Below are 25,763 nucleotides of genomic sequence, written 5' to 3'. Positions count from 1 at the left end.
GCTTGCTTGTTTGCTTGCCTGCTTGTTTTCTTACTCTTCCTTCCGTTTTTTTTTCTTTTAGCTTTCTTTTGTTTTGTAATTTGAGAAGCAGAGATGCACACCCATAGAGAGCATCCATCTCCTAGCCTATTTTCTAAATGCCCACAGTAGCCAGGATTAGACCACAAAGCCAGGAATCCAGAATTCAATCTGAGTTTCTTATGTTGGTGGCAAGAACCTGAGCCATTAGCCTCTGCCTCCCAGGGCTCACATGAGCAGGAAGCCAGACTGGAAGTGGAGAGCCTGTGCTTAAACCAAGCACTCTGATACAGCATAGAGGTATCTAATATGACAATTCAACTGCCAAATACTTGCCCTGTATATACATGCTTTTTTTAAATCTTTATTTATTTTTATTGCAAAGTCAGATATACAGAGAGGAGGAGAGACAGAGAGGAAGATCTTCCGTATTCTGATTAAGTCCCCAAGTAGCTGCAACAGCCGGGGCTGAGCTGATCTGATGCCAGGAGCCAGGAGCTTCTTCTGGATTTCTCAGGTGGGTGCAGTGTCTTAAGGCTTTAGCCATCCTATACTGTTTTCCCAGTCCAGAAGCAGGGATTTGAATGGGAAGTGGAGTGTAAGGGACATTAACCAACACCCACAAGGCATCCTGACACATGAAAGGCGAGGACTTTAGCCACTAGAATATCATGCTGGGCCCTTGATATTAAATTTAAATAAGCACAAGCTGTACTTTATAATTAAAAAAACCTTTTCATGGACAGGCTTAGAGTAACAGTCTGTCATGATTCTAAGTCAGTAAGTTGTTCAATATATATTGGAGGAAAAAAAGGAATACAGCACACATTGTTAAAAAAGAAATCAATGAGGACAGAACTCAGCAGAAGATGAAAAATTGACCTTATGGCTCAGCATCAGCAAAGGAATCAGATTCACTGGCATTACAGTTAAAATCACATACCTCCAGTATCTGGTCGCCAGCCCAAAGCCTCCCATCTCTGGCTGCTGCTCCTTCTTCATAGACTTCATGTATAACTATTGCATCCTAGAAATAAAATATAGATTCTTATTAACTTTCAAGAATCACAAAAGCTTCCTTGGTAATCAAACCAGTTAATAATGATATATCTTACCTGATACAAATAAGATACATAGCTATGCAATATTCAGAGACATAATTAAGTTCTCTTATGACTCATGTTAAACTTCTACATGTCTTACTGCTAACCCTGTATACTGATACCATGCATGAACCTGAAATGAACTATGTGTCATTCTCATTTATATTTTATGGCATATTTTGAAACATGGCTTTAAACAGGTATTTATTGGTATTCAAGGATTTGATATAAATGTGTGGCCTGATGAAAGGGGTTTGCCAAAAATCGTTACTTGGGCAATGAAAAGAGAATGAACGAGCCCTGGAGGACAAAGCACGGAACAGGGGAAGAAAGAATCCCACGCAGGAGTAAGATGGCTGTGGACTTGACCACCATTGTGGCAGCTTGGGCACTATTGTGACACTGCTGAACTCAAGAATTCTAAGTCAGAAAATTAGGACACTAAGACTGACAGGAAGTAAGCTTTGGTTGGAGAAAATATTTCACAGTTAATGAATAAAACAATAATCTGTATCTTTCCAAAATAACAACTTTAAACGTTTTTTTTAAATAAAATAACATTACTAATGTAAAGGAGTCAGTAACAGCACACGGTGTTCGAGAGATCACCTCCCAACTGAAGAAACTGTCACTAATAGCTAACTCCGATCTATATATCCAAACGCACACTTAGCTGGTGAGATTTCTCTAAAAGAACTCTGAACTTGTTCACACCATTTTCCTCTCTTCCTCTTCTTAGTGAGCAAGACGTCAAGTTTGGAAATTCCTTGCTTTGTGCCCAGCATGATGCCTCAGTGGCTAAATCCTCGCCGTGCACACGCCAGGATCCCATACGGTTGTTGGTTCGTGTCCCATGCGCTCCACTTCCCATCCAGATCCCTGCTTGTGGCCTCGAGAGCAATAGAGGATGGTCCAAGGCTTTGGGACCCTGCACTCGTAAGGAAGACCTGGAGGAGGCTCCAGACAACTGGCTTCAGTTCAGCTCAGCCCCGGCTGTTGTGGCCACTGGGAAGTGAATCAGCAGATGGAAGATCTTTTACTCTGTCTCTCCTTCTCTCTGGAAATCTGCCTTTCCAATAAAAATAAATACATCTTTAAAAGAAAAGAATAGAAATTCCTTGCCTTAGGGATTGTTGTGTGCTGTCAAAGCAACCAGAGGCCATGGATGGCTCCTCCTGCTTTTAACAGAAGTGAGGCTACCAAATAGAAGTGCTTAGTGAATTATACCAGGCGTCACAGAGGGCTGATGAGCGAGGGCAAGAACATTCAGTGTAGACTGCAAAACAAAGAGTTAAGACTCCACAGAGAGGAGTTATACCTATACCACCTAGGGACCTGCAAGCTCCACTAGACACACACAGGTTGTTAGACCTGCAGGCAAGGCTTGCGGGAGAGAGTGGTGGAGCTACAGGCACGATGGATCCCATCCTTGAAAGCAGCCCTATGTCCATGCAGCAGGCTTTGGACTTAGAGAGAATGAATGCATTCTCCCATTCACTCCCCAGATGTCAGCAACAGTTTGGGTAGGAACCCAAAATCCTGAGCCCCAAAATTCAGGTCTTGCATCCAGCACTTGAGCTAACACTGGCTACCCTTAGAGTTTCCAATATCAGGCAGGTAGAATTTGGAGCTGGAGCCTGGACTTGAACTTACGTACTCTAACACAGGAAGTACGCATCTTAACTGGTGTCTTAACCGTCACATTAAGTAGTCGCTCCATGCATGATTTTTAACCCCTTATTTGATGGCTTCTTAACTTTTAAACTCTAAAGCTATTTAAGTAAAACTGCAGCTCTGGATGACTTCTTCCCTCTCAGCCCTTCCTGCCTCTGCACATGTAAACAACACTCCTCCACCTAGAAATATCATCTCCAGATTGATCTATTTATCCTCCCTGCGGGTAGACTGCTGGATTACTCCAAGGAGGGGTCACAGAAGGCAATGGCTAAGAGAAGACCCTTGCAGTCAGACTTTCTGTATCTGAGCCCCACAGCCACCCTGCGCTGACACTTCCAGGCCTCAGCATTTTTTTTTAAAGATTTATTCATTTCATTACAAAGTCAGATATACAGAGAGGAGAGACAGAGAGGAAGATCTTCCGTCCGATGATTCACTCCCCAAGTGAGCAGCAACGGCCGGTGCTGCGCCGATCCGAAGTCGGGAACCTGGAACCTCTTCTGGGTCTCCCACGTGGGTGCAGGGTCCCAATGCATTGGGCCGTCCTCGACTGCTTTCCCAGGCCACAGGCAGGGAGCTGGATGGGAAGTGGAGCTGCCGGGATTAGAACCAGCACCCATATGGGATCCAGGGGCGTTCAAGGCGAGGACTTTAGCCACTAGGCCATGCTGCCGGGCCCTGGGCCTCAGCTTTTTACAGGACTTTTCTAATGTTATCTGCAGATAAAGCATTACTATTGGCATCAGTAATAGTAAGAGTATGATAAATATTATTTTTTTAAAGATTTATTTTTTTATTGGAAAATCAGGTTTACAGGGAGAGGAGAAACAGAGAAAGAGCTTCTGTCTGTTGGTTCATCCCTAAGTGGCTGCAATAGGTGGAGCTGAGCTGATGAGAAGGAGCCAGGAGCTTCTTCCAGGTCTCCCACACAGATGTAGGGTCCCAAAGTTTTGGGCTGTCCCCGACTGCTTTCCTAGGCCACAAGCTGGATGGGCTCTGGAAGGGAAGTAGAGCAGCTAGGACATGAACCCGTGCCTATAGGGGATCCCAGTACATGCAAGGTGAGGACTTCAGCCACAAGGCCATTTCTCCGGGCCTTATTTATTATTTTTTAATTTATTTATTTTATTACAAAGTCAGATATACACAGAGGAGGAGAGACAGAGAGCAAGATCCTCTCTCCGATGATTCACTCCCCAAGTGAGCCGCAATGGCCAGTGCTGCGCCGATCCGAAGCCAGGAACCTGGAACCTCCTCCAGGTCTCCCACGCGGGTGCAGGGTCTCAAAGCATTGGGCCGTCCTCGACTGCTTTCCCAGGCCACAAGCAGGGAGCTGGAAGGGAAGTGGAGCTGCTGGGATTAGAACCAGCGCCCATATGGGATCCCGGGGTGTTCAAGGCGAGGACTTTAGCCGCTAGACCATGCTGCCGGGCCCGGGGCCTTATTTTTTAATGTCAGAATGTCTGTTCTCATTTATTGAACATCTATGAGCTGAAGACATTCCATACTTGCCATTTGTGCCATTTAGTTCTCCTAACAACTAACCAAGTTCAGAATCATCAGGCCCATTAACAGCTGAGGAAGGAAAGCTTATAAAGACCCAGATTCAACCAGATCTCTGCCGCTCTTAAGCACAGGGATGAAATTCAGACTCGAGACTGCTCAACCCCAAGGCATCTGCTCCCACCATGATGTAAAGTTTCTCATCTGTTTTGAGTATCTGATTTTGCACTTACACAAAAGCAAACTTGGGGTTTTCCCATATGGCATCAATTCTGCTGAAATACTACTATCTCAATGCCACAGCAAAAACCTTGAGGCCACAAGTTGATCTTTTTATAGCGAGTGAACCAAAAGATGACTCGTGAGAGTAGAAAGTGAAGCCTTCGGTTTAATGAAGTGAGGTGCTGACCCATGAACCTCACAGTGACTGTGGGTTCAAGGTGGAAGATTTGCACTGTTTGCAGAAGGACGGGTAGGATCCCTCTCTTAATTCTGACATTCTTGTTTTCTTCTTGCATCCTTTTCTGTCCTGTTTCTGTGTACCACTATTAGTTATTGAATAGATGCATTTTTTTCCCCACAGGAGGATATAAAGCAACACTATATAGATACAAGCAATACACTGATGTCAAGATAAAACACTGCTCAGGCCCAGAAAACAGATTAATTTCTATTAATAATGGTATAGACCTTAGGATCACTTAAGAGATAATCAAAGCTGACAGCAACAAAAACCAATGTCCTCCTAGTGATTATATAATGACAGAAACTTCTGTAAGGTGACCACTTTGCTAAGCACCCAAGACAAAATTCACCATGTTCCTTAAATCACTCACTTGGCTTAGCAACTCTGGTGCCCAGCAAAAGTTAGGCCAGTGGGTAGAAACACCTCTCAAATGTTGAGCTGCAATTCAGAACTGATGAACTATCAAAACTGTTTGAGTAGGACCCCCGGAGCGCGCCTCCCGTTGGGGATCTAGGGTGGGTGGGAGGTTGGGTGGGGCTTTTCCCTTTGTTTCTCCCCTGACCCCAGATACAGGGGGAAAAATGATAATATTAGTGTGGAAACAATGGTATTACCCACTTATACCCTGTAGCCCTTGACCCTTTGTACCCTAATCAACTAAGTAGGATTATTAAAAAATAATTTAAAAAAAAATGTTGAGCTGCCCTACTCAAAAGAGGCAAGCAGGGTTTCAGAGAAGTGGGAAGAGCATTCTGCTTAAATAAGTTACTATCACCAGTCTGTGCCTGAAATGCATTTAACTGAGGAAAACTGCATTCCAAAGTTGGAGAAAATACAGAAGGGGGAAAAAAAATATCCTGCAAGAAGTAGCTGGCTAGCAGACTGTCAGTATGGATGAACTATTGTCTTAATGTTTCCAGTCTGAAAAACACGTATTTATTTATTTATTTATTTATTTATTTTTAAATATTCATTTATTCATTAATTACATTGCATTACATGACACAATTTCATAGGTACTGGGATTCCCCCCCCTTCACCCCAAAAAACACGTATTTATTTTAAATACAGATAACATATGCATAGTACACACTGAAAAACTTATTGCTATTGTTTGTCCTTTAGCCACCTAATCTCCCCATCTAGAAACAAACAATATGGCATTCCTAATGGTTTTTTAAAAAATTAATGAAAGTGATAGTTTTTAAAGAAAATATTTATTTATTTGAAAGGCAGACTTAGACACAGAGAGAGAGAGAGAGAGGCAGAGACAGAGACAGAGAATCATCTGCTGGTTCACTCCCCAGATGGCTACAGCGGCCAGGGCTGGGAAGAACTGAAGCCAGGAACCAGAAGCTCTCCCCAGGTCTCCTAGGTGCATGAGGTAGCCCAAGAATTTGGGCCATCCTCTGCTGCTTTCTAGGCACACTGACTAATAGGAAACAGAGGAGTATGGACTCCAGGTGACACTCACATGGGATGGTGGCATTGCAGGTGGTGTCTGAATCCATTACACCACAACACTGGCTCATTTTGTATGTCTTTTAAAATAATTACTCAGGGGCCCAGCACAATAGTGTAGTGGCTAAAGTCCTCGCCTTGCACATGCCGGGATCCCATATGGGCACTGGTTCTAGTCTTGCTTCCCATTCAGCCCCCTCCAGCTCCCTGCTTGTGGCCTGGAAAAGCAGCCGAGGACAGCCCAAAGACTAGGGACCCTGCACCCATATGGGAGACCTGGAAGAAGCTCCTGGCTCCTGGCTTTGGATTGGCTCAGCTCCAGCTGTGTGGCCGTTTGAGGAGTGAATCATCGAATAGAAGATACTTCTCTTTGTCTCTTCTTCTTTCTGTATAACTTTCTGTATATCTGCCTTTCCAAACAAATAAATCTTTAAAATAATTACTTGAGCAAGAGTTTGGCACAGCAGTTAATAGACCCAGAATCCATGCTTGGGTATCTGTATTTGAGTCGTGGCTCCATCCTGATCCCAACTTTCTGTTAATAGTTGGGAGACAGAGGTAAACACACAAGTATTTGAGTCTTGTTATCCAAGTGGGAGATCTAGAGTGAGTCCTGGCTCTGGGTTTATCTTGTCCCCAGAATCAGCTATTGAAGTTATCTGGGGAGTGGACAGCAGGTGGGAGCTCTCGCTTTCTGTCTTTCAAACAAACAAATAAATAAATAAATCACACACACACACACACACACACACACAATCTCCCATTTGCTGGTTCACTCCTTTAATACCTGTAATAGTCAGGAGTGAGCCAGGTCTAAGTCAGGAACCTGGAACTCAATCTTGGTTTCCCACAGGGCTGGCAGGGACTCAACTGCTTGAACAGGCCCAGTGTGCATTAGCAGGGAGCCAGAATAGAGAATAGAGTCAGGACTCGAAATTTGATGTGGGATGCGGGTGTCCCAACCAGGGTCTGAACCACTCAGACTCTCGTGTGTATTTTTACACAGATATTCTACACTTGAGTATCTGGAAAGCTTGAGGAACTCTAACATGTTTGAAGGTCTTTTTATTCTGCTGCTTCCTTTGTTTCATTAAATTCTTTTTTTTTCCTGTTTCATTAAATTCTATCAGCGCCAAGCAACTGCCACTGCATCTATGAAATCTCTGACTTTCTTCCTGGTGAAGTTGAACAATATTCTTGTGGGTCTACACTGCATCTACCAGTATTACTGAACTTAACATGGTCTCATGAGTGCTTGTATATGGATCTGTGTCTGGTACCATCCCCCATCCCTGAAGCACCCTTTCAGGATCTGGCTGCTTCCAACTCATCACTATATCCTAGTGCTGGATCTGAGAAAGCACCCCCTGAATGCATGCTAAATGATGATCCAGAAATGGAGATCACAATGACCAGAGGGGTTGATGGCATCAGAATGTCAGCATCCCACTTCAACCCAAACAAGCCCCGATGGTAAAAAGCATTAGTGAAACATCATCTTCCAAGGGATTTACTTTAGCTCAGATGCAATTCATTCTTTCTAAGAAATATTTATTTTTAACTTGAAAAGCACATTATACAGAGAGAGAAGGAGAGACAAAGGCCTTCCATCTACTGGTTCACTCCTCAAATGGCTTCAATGGCTGGAGCTGAGATTAACAGAAACCAGGAACCAGGAGCTTCTTTGAGATCTCCCAAGTGGGTGCAGGGACCAAAGACTTGAACTATCTTCTACTGCTTTCACAGGTACATTAGCATGGAGTTGGATTGGAAATGGAGCAGCAGCGACCGGAATCAGCACCCATATGAGATGCCAGAACCGCAGGTGGAGGGTTAGGCTGCTAATCAATCACGCCACCCCTCCTGACAGTAATTTAAAGAAGACACTATGAGAGGCTTAATAATCCCTGAGTCCCACAATGATTTCAAACTCCTCCAAGAGGACACAAACTCTGATTTTTAAAAAAATAATTTCATAACATCTATTGGTGTATCCTTAGATAGGGTCAAAACCATCAGATGTTTCAGCCCATTCAACACCTTCTTTATTGTTCAAGCTGCCAAGTAGATAAAGTAATTCAGAAACACATCAAGCATTCACCAAAAGGCAATTTTATCACCACAACAGACCCATAATACTCAAAAATTAACTACAGGTCGCCTGTGGGCTGAAGGATATCAATAAGTACCCTTTTGCAGATAAATTATTTTGTGGAATTAAATCTTTTATTTCTAGATATTGTTAGTAAACTAACATTTAACATTTAATAAGCATCCAGGATGAAAGTTTAGTAATAATTATATGGTAGGCAAAGCAACATGCCTACATGATTTAATTTTATTGTTTGCATGCACATTTTATTTAATTTGGATCACTCTGGAAATAAACTCAATTCTGCCTTAGCACACAGCAGCCACAAGAAGTCCCAAGGAACATTTCAACTACAGAAAAGTTCTTCATTGAGTTTCATATTTAGAGAGAAGCATATAATGATCCTAAGAGTTTTACCCCATTATTGCTGTTCAAAGGAAAACATCTCTTCTTACATGAAAGGCCCATGACGACTAAAAGAAATACTAAAAGTCACTGAGTATAAACTGGAGATTTTAAGTTCCTCCTGAAAGTAACCAGAGTTCAGATCTGTTGCCTAGGAGGAGGGATGCTACTTGCTGACACCATTCAAAATAGTTCTTCTCTGTCAGCGTGCAGATTCATGGACAGGTGTGCCATCTGCAGAACAGGCTACATTCTCAGCAGGTAGCCCAGACAGATCGGGGGTGAACATGTGATGAAGACAGCAATGTTCTTTATCCAATGCTATACAAACCAGGACTAATAGTTGTACAAACACAGTAAGTCCACAAGAGTCCAAGAAACCTCCCTCTCCTAATAGAAATCATGGCTTTTAAAATCCGGGTACTAGTCTTTTCATTAGTAAATTTGAGTTCATTGAATAGATGCTTTGAGAATCTCAGACTGCAATCAAACTTCTATTAATCCCTACAAAACTTTAACAAAAGGAACAAAGATATTCGTTTGCCCCAACATGCATCTACAAAATCCCTTGGAGAGGAAGAGATAGATTGTAATTTCAGAATACCGAAGCATTCGCACCTAACAAGCTACAGACAACGTGAGTGAGAATTCAATAAGCTACAGATACAGTGGCATTTTTGACATAAAAGTAAGGCTTAAGTGCTCAGTCACATGGGAAGAAATAACACTGGTCTGTGTGCATATGTGCATTTTAATGCGATGGACAATGTAAGCAAGCCTAACACTTAAACTCTGGGATTATAAACTCTTATACACATTTTATTGGTAACTAAGATGTAAAATGAAAAATCACAGTAACAAAAGAGCTAATATAAGAAGTGCTGTGACTATATAAAATAGTTTGTATTTTACCATTGAAATGCTTTCTCCTTTTAAGCTCAAAAAAGAATGTGTTATTTTTACTTAAAATGGAATTAACTTGCCAAATCTGATTTAACAAAAAAACTGATACTCATCAATATGAATATAATTTCTCATACTGAAATATAGATTTATTTTGAGAAAATGGGATAATATTTGAATTGTATTTTATAGTTCCATCTGGTCCTTATTTATTTAAATTTTACTCAGCTTGCATAACATTTTCGCTTGTAGTCGTATTTGCTAAGATCAGCAATGTCCAAATGGGGAAATTCAGAGGTACTATTCGTTAACATTCTTTTGGTGTGATTCATAGACTTTTTGTAAACTCTGCTTTGATTTTAAAATAAAATGAAGTTAATAAGATGTTTTGTATAAAAATATATGACTTAAGCAATAATGATAAAAGGAGCTAGGCTTTTGGGGATTACCCGCCAAAGCCAACCACACGCCTCCTGAATCAGACTGCACAAAGTTCATGTGAAGGGGAACAGCAAAATAAAACACTTCATCAAAGGTAAAATGGTTTTCTATTCTGCTTACTTTAAAAACACCCACTGGCTTTAAACGGCTGCAGGTCTACGTATAAATTGGCAAATGCAAAATGCAATCATGGGTAAATGATAGTATGTAACCTGATGAATGGTTAAATGAAGTCCCTTCAGAATCCAACAGATGAAGATAGCTAAAAGTAGGGGTTCTTTATTTTTAATGTATCTATCTATCTATCTATCTATCTATTTATTTATTTAAATAATACTTGTTATCTGGAGGGCAGAGAGGGAGACACACATACAGGCACACAAACACACAGCTATTCACACACACACAAAATCTTCCATCCAGGTCAAGGTGAAGCTGCTGTGGCCACTTGGGAAGTGAATCAATAGGCAGAAGATTTTCCTCTTTGTTTCTCCTCCTCTCTGTATACATCTGAGTTTCCAATAAAATCAAATAAATCTTAAAAAAAAAAGATTTATCTTATATATATATTTTTTATTGGAAAGACAGATATACAGAGAGGAGAGACAAAGATCCTCCGTCTGTTGGCTCATTCCCCAAGTGGCCACAATAGCCACAGCCGAAGCTGTGCTAATCCAAAGCCACGAGCCAGGAGCTTCTTCTCGGTTTCCCACACAGGTACAGAATCCCAAGGCTTTGGGCTGTCCTTTATTGCCTTCCCAGGCCACAGGCAGGGAGTTGGAACGGAAGTGGAAGAGCTGGCACACGAACCAGGACCCATATGGGTTACCGGCACTTGCAAGCCAAGGATCGAGCCACTAGGCCATTGTGCTGTGCCCAATTAAAAAAACAAACTTTCAATTAAAAAAATAGGACATTGAAATTCTAAGAAATTTTTGAGGGAGAATACATTCAGATGGTGAGAGAAACATTTCTGTATACTACTATCATTTTGAAAAGCAATGATAATTGTATATGGTTCACTGTAGTGAAATACAAAATGACAAAGTTTAACAATAATGATTTCCATGTAGAACATCTTCCTGGCCCGTCTAAGCACCTCCTAGGACAGGGCACTCACTATCACTGGCAGCTCATTCCACTCTGGATCACCTGATGTTCTCCTCTACTCATTCATTCCCCAAATGGCTTCAATGCCAGAGCTGGACCAGGTTGAAGCCAGGAGCAGGGAACTTCATGCATGTATCTCACTTGGGTGGCAGGGGCCCAAGTGACTATTTCAAATCCTACTGCTTTCCCAGGTGCATCAGCAGGAAACCGGATCAGATATGGATCGGCTGAGATTTGAACTAGCACTCAAATTGGATGCCAGGATTGTGGGTGGTAGTCTCAATTGCTGTGTTACAATAGCAGCCCTACATTTAACATATAAAAGACATGTAAAAGAGGGTGAAGATCTCCTTCAATATGAATTCTTATTAATATTGAATAATAACTAAAATCAGGATGGGCACATACCAGGTAGAGTTCTTAAATTCACTATTTTGATGAACCCATGAAATAACCCTAAGAGATAGAGTTTTGCCACCACTGTTACTGCATTAATGGTTACAGATCTGGGTTCTGACGTGCTGTCAGGTCTGCGAGCACAGTTTCCCAGTCTGGGTTCTCAGGCAACGGCATCCACAGAGCGGCTCTCCCACAGAGAAAGGGTCCTAGAGGCCTTATCCTCATTCTCCACCTACTTGTTCAATCCCATAACAAGTCAAGTTTACTGATATTCCAAGATGAAAGATGTCTTAAGTTTTTCCTTTCTTCTCTAGAACTCCTGAGGCTGATGATAAAACAACTTCAGTAAATGAGTCTGGACAGCTATATTATACTTGCTCTGAGAACAGTAGTGTAAAACTTGTAATCAGTAAACAAGCATTTCTGAGAAGGGGACAATAAGGGATTCAGGGAGGGTTTAAGGAATTGGATGCAGGCATCAGAAAAGAAAAGTGCCTTTGATCTTTCATTAGGGAGATTAGCACAAGTCCTCTGAACCCTAGATTTCAATGTAAACTAATTAGTAAACTTGGAGTAGGAGGATAGATGGGTGGGTAGAAGGGAATAAATATTTATGATCAAGCATTCTGAACAAGGATCAAAGAACTCATTCCAATCTTTTGTACAAAGGAACACATCTGATACAAAAGAAGTATGACAGTTGTTCATGTTTGCAGAATTATCCAGTTTTCCCACACATCTCATTGACAGGATCTGTTTAGCCTTGCTGAAACTGGTAATGGCTCACTGAACGCTCAGTCCTAGCTCCAGCTGGGAGATAAATCCCTGTAAGAATGAAGTTTTCTCCTCCCAAATACACAGCTTGAATTTCTGCCCCACTGGAGAATTTCTTTCATCACTCTTGTTGGACTCAGTGTATACACACTGTCTATGGGCACAGCACACACCTTGAAGCTATTGTATGGTGATCTCTTCTCACAGCTAGAACACTTGGGTCTGGAAATGAAGGACTGAAAGTGGGAGAAGCTCCATTATTATTGTATTTAACAACCTGCTTGTAGAGTTTCTGTTTCCCATCTGTACAACCCTGAGCTCTGCTGATCTGAAGACCATACCTTTCGGGGCAAGGTAGACTCTGTCTAAAAGCCAGGCAATTCTTGGGGGGTTGAGTTGAATGGAAAATTATGGTATTCAAAATGAGGGAAGACTGTTAAAGACTCATACTTCAGGAAAGGTGACCTGGGTCCTTCCACCAGATAGAGAAACTTGACTAGTTCAGGCCAGGTAAATGTGCAATAGGTATTAAAAGAAAGTCACAAGTATATTTTATAGCCATGAGTCAAACTATGAAAGTGAGGACAGTAATAGCTTTGTGTATTTTCTCTTCACTTATACATCCAATCTCCTTTCTAACCATTATATATACTAGTCTGGGCACTCCAGTGTGGGACTCAGACATCTTAACCACAAGGCTAACGTCTCAAAGGCCGCAGCCTTGAGCAAACACACGCAATCGATTCCAGAAGAGTCACCTTCTCCAAAGCAGACCCAAGAGCAACATCGTGAGACTCAAACAGCAGAGGCAGAAATCTCTCAGTGATGATTGGGTCCACCTGTGCTTGTAAACCTTCCCAAGGGGCCCATGCTCCCCATTCTTGTGCTATTTTAAAAGGTTGGTTTAGATGACCGGCTGCAAACTCAACGGGATACTAAGTGTGATTTCCCTCTGTGATCTCAGAAACCATCTGTCTTGGCTAAAGACAATCTATTTATAACACAGAGGACTGATGGGGTGTCAAGACCAAGTCCCAGAGACTTAACTCCCCTAAGATAACAAAAATACTGGCTGGACACACAACAAAGAGGACTTGGAAGCCCTAGCTGGGAAAGAGTGCAGACTCATCACGGACCCCTTCCCTGCTCCCAGCGTAGGGAAGCATCATGCAATCAAAAGAGCAAAGGTGCTCTTCACAAGCGGATGCAGCATTTGCCAGAACTCCGTCTTTCCTCAGTAAGTTCTGTGGCTGGATGTGATCCCAAGATCCAGTCAGATAAAGTGATCCAGAGTTTCAAAGAGGTTGCATCTTCCCATGTCAAAATTCAGAGGGGGCAAGAGAAGGAAAAAGAAAGATCTCATCTCTACTGTGGAAAACCAATGGCTGCATTTGTTACCGCACTCTCATACCTCTGCTTTGCAGCCTTATTAAAAGGCCTATACACTTCTTGTGAGTCCAACTTCTGGCTTTGATGAAGTACTTGAGGTTAGAAAACAAAAGCTGTGCCCCATCTCTCATCTTTTTTAAAATTTTTTTAAATTTTTATTGGAAAGTCAGATATTCAGAGAGGAGGAGAGACAGAAAGGAAGATTTTCTGTCTGTTTATTCACTCCCCAAGAGGTCACAACAGCCACAGCTGAGCTAATCTGAAACCAGGAGCCTGGAATTTCATCCAGGTCTCCCACACAGATGCAGGGTCCCAAGGCTTTAGGCTGTCTTCTCTGCTTTCCCAGGCCACAAGCAGGGAGCTGGATGGGAAGTAGGGCTGCCGGGATTAGAACCGGTGCCCATATGGGATCCCAGCACATGCAAGACAAGAACTTTAGCTGCTAGGTGACTGTGCTGGGCCCCCAAACATCTCATTTTAAATTGGTACTTATCCTTCCAAGGACAATTGGATTTACCATCTCAAAAGACATGGTCATATGCTCTGGATCTCAAGATACTATCAATGAATTTGTTTTTTTCCCTTCCTCATGGTGGCAAGAGAAGCACATTATGTTATTTAGCAAACAGGCTCACATCCAGGCTGTTGCAGGTGGTGTAGCCTAGTGGAAGCCCTTAGCTGGCAGCGAGCAGAACAACTGCAACATCAGACACCCAGGGGCAGCAGGGCTGCATCCTGCTTGGATATTCTAATCAGCTCGCACAAGCAAAAGCACATTAACAACAAACGTAAACACAGAAACCACAACGCAGTCAGCTGGCCAGCCATACTCTCTGATTTCCTATGGGAAATCTAGTTCGGCCTTGTTTTAGGCAATATAAGAAGGTGTGTATTTACAGAAAATAAATCATGGATTTTCCTCTATAAAATAACTCATTGCAGAATTCTCTTTAAATGTAATTTCCTTGGTTCATTTCAAATAAAAGCATACTTCAGAACATTCAAGGAAAGATGGAATTAAATGGTTTACTTTAGTGTAATTTTTTTTTTTAAGAAATCTGGGGTGGCATCATGGCATAGCAAGCTAAGCCTCCTCCTGTGGCACTGGCATCCCATGAGGGCACCTGTTAATGTTTAAGCCGGTGCACTTCTTTTTTTTTTTTTTTTTTAAGATTTTTATTATTATTGGAAAGCCGGATATACAGAGAGGAGGAGAAACAGAGAGGAAGGTCTTCCATCCGATGATTCACTCCCCAAGTGAGCCGCAACGGGCGGTGTGCACCAATCCGATGCTGGGAACCTGGAACCTCTTCCGGGTCTCCCACGCGGGTGCAGGGTCCCAAAGCTTTGGGCCGTCCTCGACTGCTTTCCCAGGCCCCAAGCAGAGAGCTGAATGGGAAGTGGAGCTGCCGGGATTAGAACCGGTGCCCATATGGGATCCCGGGGTGTTCAAGGCGAGGACTTTGGCCGCTAGGCCACGCCGCCGGGCCCTAAGCTGGTGTACTTCTAATCCAGCTCCCTGCTAACAGCCTGGAAAAGCAGCATAGGATGGCCCAGTGCTTGACTCCCTGTACCCACAGGGGAGACCTAGAAGCTGCTGGCCCCTCCTTTTGGACCAGCCCAGCTCCTGCCACTGCAGTCATCTGGGGAGTGGATCAGTCCTCCTCCTCACTTTGTAACTCTGTCTTCCTGATATATATATATATATCTTTACTTTTCATTTTATTATTACTTTTTAAGATTTTTAAAGCTCTCAGAAGGGTTTACACGCTACCCAGGAATAATATCCCATAGGAAAAAGAAAAAAAGAAACGGGTTCTTTTGGAAGGAGATAATCACCTAGTGTTCAGGGTCAACAAGTTGTTTCTGAATACTCTCCCAGTGGCTGTGGTATACCAATTACACAAACACATGTATATATGTATCACACACACATTCACAAAAGTTTTTCCCGTTTATAAGATCTCTAATCTGCAGTACAACCCAATGAGTCAGGATTATTAAGCTTCATTTTCCATGTGTGGAGACTGAGGTGTGCAGAAGGTACGCATGATGTACAGTTGTGTCCTGTGTGCTAGGCCTGAAGCTGAGACTATATACAGGTCACCTCTCTGATCCTTTCAGCAGCTCCACAAGGTAAGACTGTCTCCAGTAGCAGACCAGGAAGAAGATTCCCAGAAGGCTAAGGGACCTGCCCTAACCAGTAAACAGTAGAGAAGAAATATGACTGAAGGCTAAACGAGAGCAACAGCTGAGAGCTGCTCTGTGTTCAGCTGAGTACAGGCCACGGGAGCAGAGACAGCAGATAAGACTTCTTTGGAGGCAGAAAGAGGTGGAGGGAGAAACTGGAAGAGGGGGATGGAGGAGGAGGGAGATGTCTTCCATCTGCTGGTTCACTCCACAAATGGATGCAACAACTAGAGCTGGCCAGACTGAAGCTGGGCATCTTCCAGGTCTTCCATGTGGGTACAGGGACCCAAGCACCTGGGCTTTCTCAGGCCATCAGCAGGGAGATGGATTGGAAGTGGAGCAGCTGGGACATGAACTGACGCCCATAGGGGCTAGCAGTGCCAGAGGCAGATCTTAGCCTACTTGTCACGGTATCAGCCTCTTTATGTCAATTTTTAAAAGATCTATTTACTTGAAAGGCACTATTTATGTACATTGATTTAAAGAAGTGCATACATATATTTCTGGGTGCCTGGATCAGAAAGTGATGTAGCCATGGCTTGAGCCCACACACCCACATCCCAATCAGTGGCTTAACCTGCTATGCCACAATGTCTGTCATCCAACTTGGCCATACTTCAAAGTGCTGTTATGATGTTTTTATGTCTAATAAGAATTGATTAAAAATAGTCAACATCTTTAATTGCTAAATACTAAAGGAAAGCTGGAAAGTGGGATAGAACACTGAAACACATTTACTTAGAGTGATCTTTTTCCCCAACCTTTGAGAAAGCTGTCTTCTGGGGAAAGGACACTGGGCACTAACAAGGCTCTCAATTAAGAGTTAGCATAGGTGTTCAATTTCTGGAAACTTACCAAAGGTGTGTCTTTTCCTCCGACGATGCTGAGGCCAAGTCCTGAACGTCCCTTGGAGATTTCTATAATCATTTCCTGGCCAGGGACAATGGGACATGTTGCAGGGTCCACTGACAGAGGTGTCTGGAAGCCACCTGGAGAAGGATCGGACACAGACTGCAGATGAGCAAGACGGGCAGCCAGGAATGAAGGGTGTGCATGTGTTTGCCATTTCACCTGCTCCTGACAAGCACCAGGAAGGAAAAATCTGGATCATTTGCCCAGGGATGAACATGGCATTCCTACAACATTTCTGAGATGAAAACAGTAACTTCTGACTGTAACCTATCAAGTTCAGTTGTACTTCAGACATCTTAAAGTTTAAACATACCATGAAAACTGGTACAAAAATTTTTAAGATGATTAAATAATTAGGCACACAAAGGCACATGCTACAGAGCAAAGGAGTGAAGCTTGCAATGACAGAAGATTCTGATTTGTGTCATATTTAAAAATGGTGATTCGATATTTTTAATTAAAGCATGAATTAAGAATTTTAAAATACTTGGCCAGGCGCCGTGGCCTAGCAACTAAAGTCCTTGCCTTGAACGCACCGGGATCCCATATGGACGCCGGTTCTAATCCCGGCAGCTCCACTTTCCATCCAGCTCCCTACTTGTGGCCTGGGAAAGCAGTCGAGGACGGCCCAAATTCTTGGGACCCTGCACCCACGTGGGAGACCTGGAAGAGGTTCCTGGTTCCCGGCTTCAGATCGGCACAGCACCGGCCGTTGTACTCACTTGGGGAGTGAATCATCGGATGGAAGATCTTCCCCTCTGTCTCTCCTCCTCTCTGTATATCTGACTTTGTAATAAAAAATGAATAAATTTAAAAAAAGAATTTTAAAATATTTAATCAGTACAGTATGTGACAGAAAATAATTACCTAAAATTTGCCCTTAAATATATATTGCCAAAAATATTAGAAGCATGTCATTCAAGATTTACTTGCTAAGTTTATAAGTAAAAATCCTGTTAACAGTTATTGCAGTTTTATAAAGGTTTATTTACTTATTTTTTAAAGATTCATTTATTTTCACTGCAAAGGCAGATATACAAAGAGGAGATACAGAAAGATCTTCCATCCACTGGTTCACTCCCCAAGAGCTGAGCCAATCCGAAGCTAGGAGTCAGGAACCTCCTCAAGGTCTCCCATGTGGGTGCAGGGTCCCAAGGCTTTGGGCTATCCTTTACTGCACTCCCAGGCAATAAGCAGGGAATGGGATGGAAGTTGAGAAGCTGGGACATGAACCGGTACCCATCTGGTATTCCGGGTGTGCAAGGCGAGGATTCAGCCACTAGGCCATTGCACTAGGCCCTTATAAAGGTTTAGTTTATGTTTAAAAATCATTTCTTTGGGGGGGGGGGGAAATCATTTCTTTAGACTGAGTCTTTTTAAAAACTGGGACAATGTTTATAGGTGAAAGATTTGTGATAATATTTGTTTCATCTAGCACAAATTCTATATACATGTGTATGTGTGTTATTAAACAGTTGACACATTCAGGATGTGAAATTGTTTCAAGAGACTGGTATATGGAAAGCAGTCTCCATGAATGCCATCTTTTATGATAACTAATAACTGTGGTGTTTTATAACACAATGGGAACACCAACTCAGTAAACAGGTGACAGGTGAGGGTCCTGGCATGGTTGGCTGCAGCCCCTACACAGAGTCAAGACAAGACTCACAAAGCTTACTGCGCCTATGCAAAAGCAAGGAGCCCGCAGCCTAAGCAGTCTTCAGCAATAGTTGAAAAACATCAAAAGAAATGTGATAATTCAAGACACAATGAAATTACATAAACCCCAAATTTCAGTGCTCATCCATAGCATTATGATGGAATGCAGCTCCATGAAGTCATTTACACCAAGCCCAGAGCTCACTATCTCACTGCAATGGCACAGCAGTGCAGCTGCAACCAAGACTGTGTGGCCTGCGAGCCTCAAACGGTTACTACCTGATTCTATCCAGAAAATATCTTGCTTATTGGAAAACAAAAGGCAACAGGCATGTTCAGCCCTAGGGGATTCTGTTCTAAGCAGTCCTATAGCTTCTGTGATAAACGGGGTCAGAGGCTGGGCACAGGTGGACTGGAGTCCCGCAGGCCATGCCGAGTACGTGCAGTGGAGCTCAGTGCTTGTGAGTGAGGTCATGCGTACACCAGGGAACAGGCTGTGAGACGAGTGAGGTGGACTGGGTGGGTGAGTCTTGGTGGTAAATACTTTCTGCTCCTCTCCAGAAACATTAATTACTCCAATGGTCTCTCGCTGAGGAGGGAGAAATGTACCGACACCTCAGCAAAAATAAAAACGGGTGCATGAGAAGCAGGATAAGTTGTAAACCTAACGTTTCTCTAGATCTTTTTGAAGTACATGTATTTCACACCATCTTTCCTGCTGATCCATAATAAAAATGGCACTCAAGAGTGGATGGTCAAACTGCCTTTTCTAAGACTTGCTTTGATTGAGGAAGAGCATGGGAAAAAACAGTAAGAGTTACTGGAGGTGACATCTTTTTCCCATCAGTCTCAACTCAGTTCACAGAGCCCTCTCTAAACACTGGCTACGTGGACGAGCACAAGAATAAAATGCCCATAGATTAAATTGTAGGATGACATGCTTCTGTTATTTAGGCAGAAATGTGATATACTAGCCAACCTCAACTAGCCTACATCACCTGCATCTATAGTCAGCAAAGTTCCTTGGTAAAACGCCAAGTATACATATTTTGGACCATGACTGGCCATAAAGTCTTTGTTGCAACTGTGCAGCTCTATCAAAGCAGTGTGAAAGTGGCCACAGATAACATATAAATCAGTGAGCATATCAATAAAACATTACTATGGACACCAAAATTCAAAGCTCACATAATTTTTAAGAGACACTTGGAATTTCTCAAGCATTAAAATTATAAAAACCCTTTTTAGTTTTATAAACCATACATAAACAGGTGGTGGGCTATATCTGACCCTTTGGCCAAGATTTGCTGATCATAGTCATCAAGTCTAATATTTTAAAGTAATATCTGCTTGCTAAGCATCTTATGAGTTAACATTCATAAAAATTACATACAAGACAAATATCACAAAGGTAAAACACACCTGTTAAATTAATGCAAGGTTTATGCTTTGCTATTGGTGTCTGGAAGAATCCATTTTTTAAAAACTGATTTTAGTTGCATAAAGTAAAGCTTAAATGCCCATTATTCATTTTGAAATTCTATTTTCAACTCTGAATTAACATAATTCAAGCCAGGAATTTCAAGAGAGAATATAAACAGCAACTTTTTAAGCATTAAAAATTAACAGTATTCGGGCCCGGCGGCGTGGCCTAGCCGCTAAAGTCCCCACCTTGAACACCCCGGGATCCCATATGGGCGCCGGTTCTAATCCCGGCAGCTCCACTTCCCATCCAGCTCCCTGCTTGTGGCCTGGGGAAGCAGTCGAGGATGGCCCAATGCATTGGGACCCTGCACCCGCATGGGAGACCTGGAAGAGGTTCCTGGTTCCCGACTTCGGATCGGCGCAGCACCGGCCGTTGCAGCTCACTTGGGGAGTGAATCATTGGATGGAAGATTTTCCTCTCTGTCTCTCCTCCTCTCTGTATATCTGACTTTGTAATAAAAATAAATCTTAAAAAGAAAAAAGTTAACAGTATTCAAACAGCTGACATCAACATATGCATGGCTAAAGCCTGGATTCGATATGACTTTTAAGAAATATCACTTGAGCCAGTAATGTGACACAATGGGATAAGCTGCTGCCTGCAGTGCTGGTATTTCTTCCGGGCACCAGTCCACTTCTGTTGCTATACTTCCAGTCCAATGCCGATGGCCTGGGAAGGCAATGGAGGATGCCCAAGTGCTAGCTGGAAAAAGTTCCTGGCTCCTGACTTCAGACTGGTCCAGACCTGGCTGCTACAGCCATTTGGGGAGTAAACCAGTAGATGGAAGATTTCTATCTCTCTGCCTCTCTCTCCTTCTCTATAACTCTGCACTCTGTAAATCTACCAACAACAATAAAAAATAATAGTTAAAAAGTAATCATTACTTATGATCTAAACATCACCTTTTGGAAAGATAACAGAATAATCCATGAGGTTCAGATTCAAATAGCATTTATTGGGGGCCTTTTCTGTCCTAGTATGTCTATATTTAATAAGCAGAAGGTAATACCACTATTGGAGACTAGGAAAAGGGGGTAGGGAGTGGTGTGATCCAAAGCTCAGGAAGCAGGGGACAGCACGGAGCCTGCCTCCCTCACTCCTGGTTCTCAGCTCAGCACAGGAGCCCTCTGTTCGCTCAGGTTACACAGGCCTGCTCAGGGACCGTCTTACCGCAGCCCGTGAAGTCGGCCTCTGCTGCCTGGGACGAAGGAGTCGGTGCTAATGATACCTCCCGCAAACCAAAGGAGACTTTCGTTGAACGTTTTTGTTGTTTCATTGGGCTAACAACCTACAAAAAAGGGAAAAATTAAATGAATAAAAAGGACAAAGGGAATAATACTTTAAACTTCTCTGGTGTGCACAGTTCACAAAAAACAATGGTGCACTACAACACTGTTTTTGAGCCCATAGGGTGAGAGTTGCCAAGAGGAAGTTGGGATGGTTTTTGCCTCATTTTTCATGCTTCCCTATTTAACTTTACATCTACAAGGCTTTTGAAGGAAAGACCAAAGAAGGGAGGTGGGAAAAAAGCTGACAATAGTCTATCACTGTGATCTGTATATGAAACTGGGTGCAGCAAGCAGATGGAAAGTATTTGCAATTCCCACTCATTTTGATGAAATGAAGTCCACACATTTGTGGTGTTTCAACTGAAAAAATCATTCAATTCTGTAAATGTTCTGAGAATGCAACACTGTTCATCTCTTCCGGACACAGGAGAGTCACATAGGTATTTGGTATCATAACTAAACAATATGAGGGGTTTGCAAAGAAATTAATATCTACTTACAGCCTACTAAATGCTAGGTACACAAATAAAGTACATTTAGTTCATCTAAAGGAATATATTTGAGGAAGTGTTTGGGGAGGGGTTGGGGGAATCCCAGAGCCTGTGAAACTGTGTCATAAAATGAAATAAATGTAGTTAAAAAAAAAAAAAGAATATATCCTATTCACCTTTGATTCTAAGTGCCTGATATATTGTGGGACTCATTAAATACTTGATAGATCAATGAATAAATGAATGCACCAAAATGTAAATATAGAAAAAGAAAATAAAGTTTTAAAAAAGACGATACAATACCATTGCAAACAACTGGAAAATACTTAGTGCTTTTTACCGTATTTTTAGAAACCACACAGTCTGTTTACCTGACAAGCTTGTCCTCTAACAGGCAAACCTTTGAATTCTGCATAAAATGTTCCAAATAGTTCTAGTCATAGATAATAAGTATTGTTTGGTTTCATTTAAGGCATCCTATTTAAATGTGAAGTTTTAAATATTTAAAATTAGAGAAGCATCCTAAATTAGCTGCTTTTTAAGGATTTCAAATTAAACAGCAGCATCTGTCAATGAGTCATTCTAACAAAGATGAGTTATACAATTATTTTTGTGAAAGCCTGTTTTGAATTACCAAATATAAATGCAAAAAATTTGATTAAAAAAAGAAAATGTATATACCGAAGAACAAAACTGAAGACATGGTGAAATCAGGGTGAAAATGAACTTGCACATCAGTGAAATACAAGGACCTTTGTCTGATGAGCTCTGGAAAGTTAACTGGTCATTCTAGACTTTTCTGTTCCAGTGAATACATTACCTTCAATAGATATTTGCATGCAAATAATTGAGGAACCCAGAGAATGTGTATTTGTTCAGTAGGCAGTGCCTTGATCTGCCTTCTGCATGTGCTGTCAGCCAGGGAACCCAGTCCCAGCTGAAAGAGTCTGGTGGGGCAGTGAAGGAAGAGAGTGTCTCTAAAGTCTAGCAAGAGAATGATGCAAAGCACTCCAGCAAGGCAACACCTGCAGATTCTGCCAGCTGAAGACTGCTCAACACAAGTATTGCACAGTGTACCTACTGTGTGACTGTTTTCTAGTTTTCAAAATGCTTCTAATATGTAACAGTTCATTCACTCATCAGAACTACCAAGAGAGTTAGACATTACTCTTTCATATGTTTAATGATGTGTCTGCAATTCACACAGCTAGTAAGAGAAAGAGGCAGAACAGAAAGACAGCAGTTGAAACATACTACAAGCTAAAGGTGTTTCCCAAAGTCACTAGGCAACGGTTTTATGGTTGCTCATTTTTTCTGTGGTACTTATCTTTTCATCATTGAATACCGATTATATACTTAAACAGGTATTCAGGTGTGGAAAAAAGATAAATTGCGAGTTATTACCAAAACACTGAACATTGCAATGACCTATGTATCTGATTACTTTTCATGAACTGAGGTGTGCCTACAGATTAAGCTCTAGTAATGGGCTATAAACAGAAGTGAATGTAGTGTTCAAGTCATTCTCTTAAGATGAACAATCCTGCTCTTCTTTCTTTCTTTTATTTTCCCCCTGGCTGGAATGCAGTTGTACTGGCCATACTAAAAAGTAGATGCCATGATCTGAGGATGGCAGAGTAATAAAATAAGAATGGTAACCAATTAACAGGTATATAGACACTATATTATAAAGACACTATATCATCTCCAAACTGATGATACTCAGACTGTTAAGAAAGTTTTTTTTTTAATCATTGTTGTCTAAAAGTACTGTTTTCTTTTTTATTTTTTTAAAGATTCATCTTATTTTTATTGGAAAGTTAGATATTCAAAGAGCAGGAGAGACAGAGAAGAAGATCTGCTGTCTTATGATTCACTCCCCAAGTAACCCCAATGGCCAGAGCTGAACCAATCTGCAGCCTGGAGCCCAGAGCCTCTTAAGGGTCTCCCACGCAGGTGCAGAGTACCAAGGCCCTGGGCTGTCCTCAACTGCTTTCACAGGCCACAAGCAGGGAGTTGGATGGGAAATGGGGCCACCGGGATTAGAACCAGCGCCCACATGGGATCCCGGTGTGTGCAAGGCAAGGACTTTAGCCACTAGGCTACCACACTGGACCCTGTTAAAGGGATGTTAGGAAAATTCTTATAGTCAATGAACCTGTACCTTGCACAAAATCACTGACATGCCTGTGGATTGACTTCAGGTTGTAAGAAACATCATAACCTGTCAAGTAATACAGTATTTGGTTTCACTGCAATCAGTGTTTCACTTTGGGACCCAGATTATGAGGCACACCAGCAGTGACAAATCTGAGGGACTAGTTACATACATTGTCGACTGGGCACTCCAGTGCTGTCTGCAGATCTGCCACCATGCCGTGACCAGCCACCTGGGACACATCTTCCTGAAACAGCAAAGACACGGTTAGCAGCACTGCAGGGTTCAACTGCACTTTCCAGCTTCATCAGTTGAACACCATTTATATAGGCTTTGGTGTGCAATAAAAATGCCCAAATACCAGGCACAAAAAGCTCTATTCACCTGTCTGGACAGTGAGATGTTCCAGGCTTTATACCTATCAGTTAGCACATGATGGTCATTTCAGTCAATGAACTGTCATTTCCTGGTTCCAGTATTCCTATGCCTAGATTTATATGGGGTATTAAAGATTCTTTCAGAACTAAAATCTAATATTACATATTTTTCCCTTAAGATACTTGATTAGGAACAAAAGCACATATAGTGAAATATCGTGAGATATAAAATTTAGTCCTACAGTCCTTGGAGGAATGGAGTCTGCACTTAGAGAATAGCAAAATATGAAAATACTACATAGCTAAAGGGATGTTTATTTTCTATGTATTTTATTGATTTTTTAATTGGAAAGGCAGATATAGAGATATTAAAAAAAGAGGCAGGAGAATGAGAAAGTGACCATAATAAATCACACGTTAACACTGAAACAAATTTAAAATTTTTTATTTAAAAAATTTTTGTTATATTTATCTTTGATGATAGTTGATTAGAGTGATAATGGTCAAGGGCTAAAGGAAGGTAGTAGCTTAACCACTGCACCAGACACCCTATCGCTCCAGGATGCAACTTCTATAGGCAAATTAACAGCAGAAGTAATAATCTGATGATTGACTTCAAGGTGTGAATACCTGTGATTGGCCCTGCACCAGGCAGGAAAGAGGCTGACTGGGAGAGGAAGAAGGATGAGTTTACTCTGTCCCTTGATAACTGAGCGATACCCAGGTGGTGAGGTTGGTGTACAGATGGTGGACAGGAAGCAGATTTGAGAACAGGAGGTGTGACTTGTACAGTGCAATATCAACGTGACGGAGTGATTCTAGGTTCTCCAAGTAAGAATTCTGCAAACTTTAGGTTATTTGGCTTCTTCAAGCCTCAATTTCCTCATTTATAAAATGTAAAGAAAAATAAGAATAGTGTAATATAGAGATATTAAAAGAATTAAATAAAGAAATGAATCAAAAAAACTACTCATGGTTCCTGGCAATTAGCAGTATTTAATGAGCAAGCTCATTCTGGATAGCAAAGGAAGTGAGCCGTTATCACAGTATGCTTTCCTCCACATTTTTATTTATTTTATTGGAAATTCAGATTTACAGAGAGGAGAGACAGGAAGATCTTCCATCCGTTGGTTCACTCCTCAAGTGGCTGCAGTTGTTGGGATTGAGCTGATCCAATGCCAGGAGCCAGGAGCCTCTTCTGGGTCTCTCACATAGGTATAGAGTTCCAAGGCCTTGGGCCATCCTTTACTGCTTTTCCCAGGCCACTGGCAGAGAACTGGTTAGGAAGTGGAGCAGCCAGGATACAAACCAGTTCCCATATGGGATCCTGGGACTTGCAAGAGGAGGATTAGCTAATTGAACCATCGTGCCCTCACCATGTGTTCCTAAGTGTCCCCTGGGTATTGGCTAGTCAGCACATGTCCTGGACTGGACACTTCCTCCATTTACGGCATGTT

General features: G+C 42.0%; 1 protein-coding gene across 4 annotated transcripts in view; it reads right to left on the bottom strand.

Annotated features, from left to right (window-relative positions):
• PATJ (PATJ crumbs cell polarity complex component) overlaps positions 1-25,763 on the bottom strand; it is a 369,444-nt gene that overhangs the window by 38,026 nt on the left and 305,655 nt on the right. For all 4 annotated transcript variants that reach the window (XM_058657334.1, XM_058657354.1, XM_058657340.1 and 1 more), the window contains 3 exons: positions 21,162-21,279; positions 16,787-16,920; positions 962-1,045 (listed from right to left, as the gene is read on the bottom strand). In XM_058657334.1, the coding sequence (XP_058513317.1) occupies positions 962-1,045; positions 16,787-16,920; positions 21,162-21,279 (336 nt within the window). The remainder of the gene's footprint in view (positions 1-961; positions 1,046-16,786; positions 16,921-21,161; positions 21,280-25,763) is intronic.

This window comes from Ochotona princeps, chromosome 2, assembly GCF_030435755.1.
Source record: "Ochotona princeps isolate mOchPri1 chromosome 2, mOchPri1.hap1, whole genome shotgun sequence".
NCBI classification, from domain to species: Eukaryota; Metazoa; Chordata; class Mammalia; order Lagomorpha; family Ochotonidae; genus Ochotona; species Ochotona princeps.
The sequence above is the reverse complement of the archived record's forward strand: the minus strand, read 5'-3'. Positions and strand labels throughout refer to the sequence as shown.